This window comes from Eschrichtius robustus, chromosome 3 (assembly GCF_028021215.1).
Source record: "Eschrichtius robustus isolate mEscRob2 chromosome 3, mEscRob2.pri, whole genome shotgun sequence".
Classification (NCBI taxonomy): Eukaryota; Metazoa; Chordata; class Mammalia; order Artiodactyla; family Eschrichtiidae; genus Eschrichtius; species Eschrichtius robustus.
The window spans coordinates 87376130-87382129 of NC_090826.1; the positions used below are offsets into that span (position 1 = coordinate 87376130).

A 6000-nucleotide genomic window follows, 5' to 3' on the forward strand; every position below is an offset into this window, starting at 1 on the left:
AGTAATTGCTTTGGGCTGCCCTGCAGGGTTACCAGATAGTAGATAACGTATGGATTTGCAGAAGAGGCCAGAAATCAGGTTCACAAGGGAAACAGGGCTCTTTCCAAAGGTGAACCATGGTTCTCTATCAGCCCTTCAATCCCAGTTCATAGTTTTCATTGTTTTGTAAATGTTGTGGATAGATTTTTAAACATTATCTGTATTTAGGTATTTTTGTATTTCCTTCTTTTTTATACTCAAAAGTTGGTGAAGGAGATTTTGAGTATCTATAAAGCTGAATTAAAATTTTTTTCTTGGCATTGAAAAGAAATAAAATACTAATAACTGCTAATATTTAATGCATTTCTCCATATGATGTTAATTGTAGGTATTTTGTAGATGTTCTTCCTCAAGTTGTGGAAATTCCCATCTGTTCCTAATTTGTTGAGAATTTTTTTTTTAAAGTAAGAAATGGACGTTGTAATTTGACAAATGTCTTTCCATGTCTATTGAGATGATAATAAATTACTTTTAATACAGTCAGTTACATTGATTGATAGTTAAACATTAATCCAATCTTACACTCCTGGGATAAACTCCATTTGGTCATGAAATGTAATTCTTTCTATAGATTGCTGGATTTGATTTGCTAAAATTTTTTTATAATTTTTGCATCTATGTTTATGAGGGATAGTGGTCTGTAGTTTTGTTCTTTTGTAATGTCTTTGGTAAGTTGGAAAGCATTCCTTTCTCTTCAGTTCTCTGGAAGAGTTTGTGTAGAATTAATATGATTCTTCCTTAAGTTTTTGGTAGAATTCACTGGTGAAGCCATTTGGGCCTGAAGTGTTCTTTGTGGAAAGATATTTAACAACAAATTCAAATTCATTTGAATTATCTATTTTTTCTAGAGTGAGTTTTGGTAGTTTGTATCTTTTCATTGGTTTCATTTAAGTTCTCAACTGTATAGGTATAAAGTTTTCAATAATATTTTCTTTTTTTCCTTCAGTAGAATTTAAAGGGATGCCACCTCTCTCATTCCTAACAGTTGGTAATTTGTGTCATCTTTCTTCTTTTATGAACAGTCCAGCTAAAAGTTGATCAATTTTATTAATCTTCTCAAAGATTCAATGTTTGGTTTCATTGTTTTTCTCTTTCATTGATTCACACTTCTATCTTTTCTGTTTTTTTTCTTCTGCTGCTTACTTTGGTTATAATTTGTTCTTTTTTAGTTTTTAAGATGGAAACTGAAGTCATTTAAGACCCTTTCTCCTTTTCTAATGAAGGTGTTTAGTGGTATAGATTTCTCTTTATGTACTACTTCAGTGGCATTCCAAAATTTTTTATACATTGTATTTTCATTTTCATTCAGTTTAAAATAAAATACTTTCTAGATTACCTTTTGATTTCTTCTTTGACACAGGGCTTATTTATAAGTGTCCTGTTTAGATCTCAAATATTTGGGGATTTTTCAGATATCTTTCAGTTGCTGATTTCTAAGTTAATTTCATTATGTTCAGAGAACAAACCTCATATGACTTGATTCTTTTTAAATTTATTGAGATGTCTTGTATAACCTGGAATATGGTGTGTTTTGGTAAATGTTTTATATGCACATGGAAAAAAATACGTATTCTCTTTTGTTCTGTAGATATCAATTAGGTCACCTTGATTCGTTTCCTGGGCGCATTAATGACTATCTCACCACCTAGTCCCAGCAGACCATCATAATATAATCATTGCTAATTTTTTGAATACTTACTTTGAGCCAGGCATTCTGCATAGAGATTTATACAGGTTTTGTAAATTTAATTTTCACGATTGCTTTAGTGGTAAGTATTGCCATTAACCTAATTTATAGCTGAAGAAACTATAATAGAGATTAATCAACTTGCACAAACTCACACTTGATATAGTAGGATTCAAATCTGATTAAGCCATGCTTGTATCACTATTCCTCTGTCTAGATGCTTAATGCCTGCCCCCTCAGATCCAAATGGTCCATCTTTCCCTCTACAATTTATTATAGATCTGTTTTCTATCCTGACAGTGGGGGAATAGTCGATTATTTCAGCAAACTAATCCATGCTAATTTTTTAACCTTTTATGTTTTCCTCTTATTTAGCAACAGTTTCCCTCATTAAGAATTAAAATATGTAGAAAATGACAGAGATCCTGGCAAGCCTATGGGAGAGAGGAGTAGGGCAGATTGCTATAGGAACAGATACGTAAGGATTTATTAATCCTTCTAACAGTAAAAGTGAACTACTGTTGACCTCCTCATGGTGTGTTTCCATCATTTAGTGCCTTGCTACATGGGAATCCTTCCTTACGTCACAGACAGATCTCCACTTGGAAGAAGCCTCTGAAGATAAATCGTAATCGCATTGAAGACTTCTCTGTGATCTTTGGGAGATAACCAAGGTTAACCAAAGTTATTCTTTCTGGATGGGCTGGGTCCTTTCTAAAGTGGGCGAAAAGTGTTTCACACTATCTGGAAAACCAACAACTTAAAACTCAGGTGTTCCAGAGCATTCATATGAATTTGGATATATATATACATACATATACATATAAATATTTAGCTTAGTTTTAACTATGTTCTTAAATTTGTATGCCAATAATTATACATTAAAAATTTTTTTCTTAAATATTTGTCTGTGGAACATGTCATTTTAAATATATTGTAAAGACTCAGTTTTAATAAAAAGTTTAATATGAAATGACTTGTGTGTGTTCTTTTTCTACTAGTAGCTCAAGCCTCTGAAGCAGATTCTAATATGAATCCAGTGTATGTTAACAAGTATACTATGTATTCACCTTTATTTCATCATAATTTTCTCTGAAATGCTATTTACTTTGATATTAGGAATTCAAAGTAAATATGCAAAAAATGATTAAATATTATTAAACATTAATGATAACTTCAAAAGTTGGCTTATTAAAAGTTAAGTAACTGTTTAAAGATTACCAAGATAAATTTAAATTATTTTTTGAGTTACTATTTAGAATTCCTTATACAGTCATTTTCCCACTAGTAAATTTATTCTTTTTTTTTTTTGGTATTTTTTTTTACATACTCTTCACAATTCACATCTAGCTTTATTTTTTAGTGTACACAGTGTTTATCAAATTTGTTCTCCCATTTATTTGTTAAGGGTCTACTCTTTATAAGGCACAATTGCAGGTGCTTATGATGATAATGATAAAGACACATTACACTCATTTCCTTCTCCAGGCTTACATTCTAGTAATATTTATCATACAGAGTAATTTTATATTCATTTTATGGCTATATTTAAGAATTGAATATATTGGTTATCCTAATATTTGGCAATTTTTGGACATATATTTCTCAAGACTTTGAGTAAAGTTTGAGGCATTTAGTCATGCCTGTTACCTTACATGTATGACTTTAAGTACCATTTGGTTATTAGCACTTAAATAAGTGTCTCACACACACAAACAAACTAGACATTTAAATTATCTTAACTAAAACAAGAGATACACAAACACCTATATAAATATAAAACTAAACATTTTTCTTAAATACTGGCATGTACAATTTTTAAACCATTTGTAATAAAGAATCTGGCTTCATTTTTTGATGTTTGACTGCTGACAGCTTTTAAGCCTCACCTCCCTTTTCCTCTCCTGCCCCGGGTCTGGACAAGCTGCTAAGGCCAAAAGAGCGCTCCCTCTTTCGGCACTCACAGGAAGTTCAAACCATACAGCCTCCTCCCAGCATGCTGGGACTCACCCTCTAACCATCATAAAAACCCCAAGCCAGTCTCCTTTCCCAGGTCTCAAGACATTTTCAAACAGCCTGAGAGGCCAGCCCTGCTCTCCCCAGGAAGCCTCATTATATGAGTGATAAACCTTTTCATACCCTGTTGGTGTGTTCATGGCATCACCGGTCTTGACATAACAAAACAGATTTTGGGTGAGAGTCCTTCCTATCAGGATGGCCCCAACCGTATTGTGTTGCAAGCCATTTAACCACTCCAAACTTCATTTCCCCATCCGGAGATAATAATCTTGAACTCAAATGGAGATAATAAGTAGAGATAATAATCTCCAACTCACAGGTTGTTAAATGATACAGAAACTTAGAACACCTGCCAGAGGGAAGTGGTGGTGGGAGTAGAGGAATTAGGTGAAGGTGGTCAAAAGGTACAAACTTCCAGTTATAAGATAAATAAGGCCTGGGGATGTAATGTGCAACATGATGACGATAGTTAATACTGTTGTGTGTTTGAAGTTGACAAGAGAATAGATCTTAAAAGTTCTTGTCAAGGCTTTGGTTGTATCTGTGAGGTGTTGGATGTTAACTAATCTTATTATAGTAATCATTTTGCGATACATAAACCAGATCGTTATGTTGTACACCTTAAACGTTTAAATGTTATATATCAATTATATCTCAACAAAACTTTAGCTTTGTATGCCTTTCCTCCCTTCTCTCCCCCTGTCTATCCACGACTGCTACCCCACATACACACCACACGCACACACAGGCTACACATGTTAACTAATACGTATTCTTTCTTACATTGCTCTGTGCTCATAGTATCCTGTACAGACTTACACACACACATACACACTCCCTCACACACAGTTGTTAGCTTTGTTTTATAAAAATGAGGTCATATTATACATACTATTTGGCCTTTTGTTTCCTCACTTCACAATATCTTGTGGAAATCCTTCAAAGTCAAGAATTGCTCTTACACATTTTTTAAATGGCTGCACAGTACTTCATAGTCTGAATCTGTAGTGATTTGTGCAGCCATTTTCTTGTTTATAGTTACTTACTTTGCTTCTGGTTTTTCATCATCTCATCTCATAAAGAAACCCCATACCTTTTGGTTAACACTCCATATCCATAACCCCTTCCCCCATGTCCCCAGGCCTAAGGAACCACTAATCAGCTTTCTGTCTCTATAGATTTGCCTATTCTAGATAGTAGTTCATGTTAATGGAATCATGTAATATGTGATTTTTTGTGACTGGCTTCTATCACTTAACATAATGTTTTCAAGGTTCATTCCTGTTGTAGCATTTGTCAGTATTTTATTCTTTTTTATGGCCAAAAATATTGTGTGTGTGTGTGTATGTGTGTATGTGTCCATTTATCTTTATTCTTTCACTGATAGACACTTGGGTTGTTTTCAGCTTTGGCTATTATAAATAATGCTGCTATAAAAATTGGTATGTAAATTTTTGTGTGAACATATGTTTTAATTTCTCTTGGGCCTAGGAGTGGTATTGCTGGGTCATATCACAACTGTATTTGACCATTTAAGGAGCTGCCAGACTGTTTTCCAAAGTGGCTGCACCATTTTACATTCCTACCAGCAGTGTATGAGAGTTCTGATTTCTTCACATCCTCACCAGCACTTATTATTTTTTAAATTAAATTTTATTTTATTGTAGTCATCCTAATGGGTGAAGTGGTGTCTTGTTTTGATTTGCATTTCCTGTTGCATCTTTTGTTGTGGGTGTGTTGGCCATTTATATATATCCTTTAGAGAAATGTCTGTTCAGATCCTTTGCCCATTTTTAATAATTGAGTTGTAGAAGTTATTTATATGTTCTACATACAAATCCCTTATCAGATTATGATTTGCAAATATTTCTTTTTACTTTCTTGTAATGCACTTGGAAGCATAGAAGTTTTAAATTTTGGTGAAGTTTAGTGTATTTTTTCTTTTGTTGCTTATCTTTTTGGTATCATATCTAAGAAGCCATTGCCAAATCAGAGGTTATGCAGATCCATGTTTTCTTCTAAAGAGAGTTTTAACTTTTAGATGTAGGCCTTTGATGCCAATTTCAGTCAATTACTGCATATGATGTGTGGAAAGGGCCCAATTTCATTCTTTTACACGAGGATATATGGTTGTCTTAGTACTATTTGCTGAAGAGACTATGTCTTATAATTTTCACTGCTGGGGAACAGGTCCTCGGAGCTCCTTATATTGTCATCCTGGGAGTGGAACTCCTGGTGTAGCTTTCTTGAACTGG

The 6000-nt window shown here is 33.6% G+C and overlaps 1 protein-coding gene across 1 annotated transcript in view; it reads left to right on the forward strand.

The window, feature by feature from the left end:
* SNX7 (sorting nexin 7) overlaps positions 1 to 2699 on the forward strand; it is a 98371-nt gene extending 95672 nt beyond the window's left edge. The window contains exon 9 of the mRNA XM_068540385.1: positions 2281 to 2699. Within this exon, the coding sequence (XP_068396486.1) occupies positions 2281 to 2358 (78 nt within the window). The 3' untranslated portion in view covers positions 2359 to 2699. The remainder of the gene's footprint in view (positions 1 to 2280) is intronic.
* The last annotated feature ends 3301 nt before the right edge of the window (positions 2700 to 6000 follow it).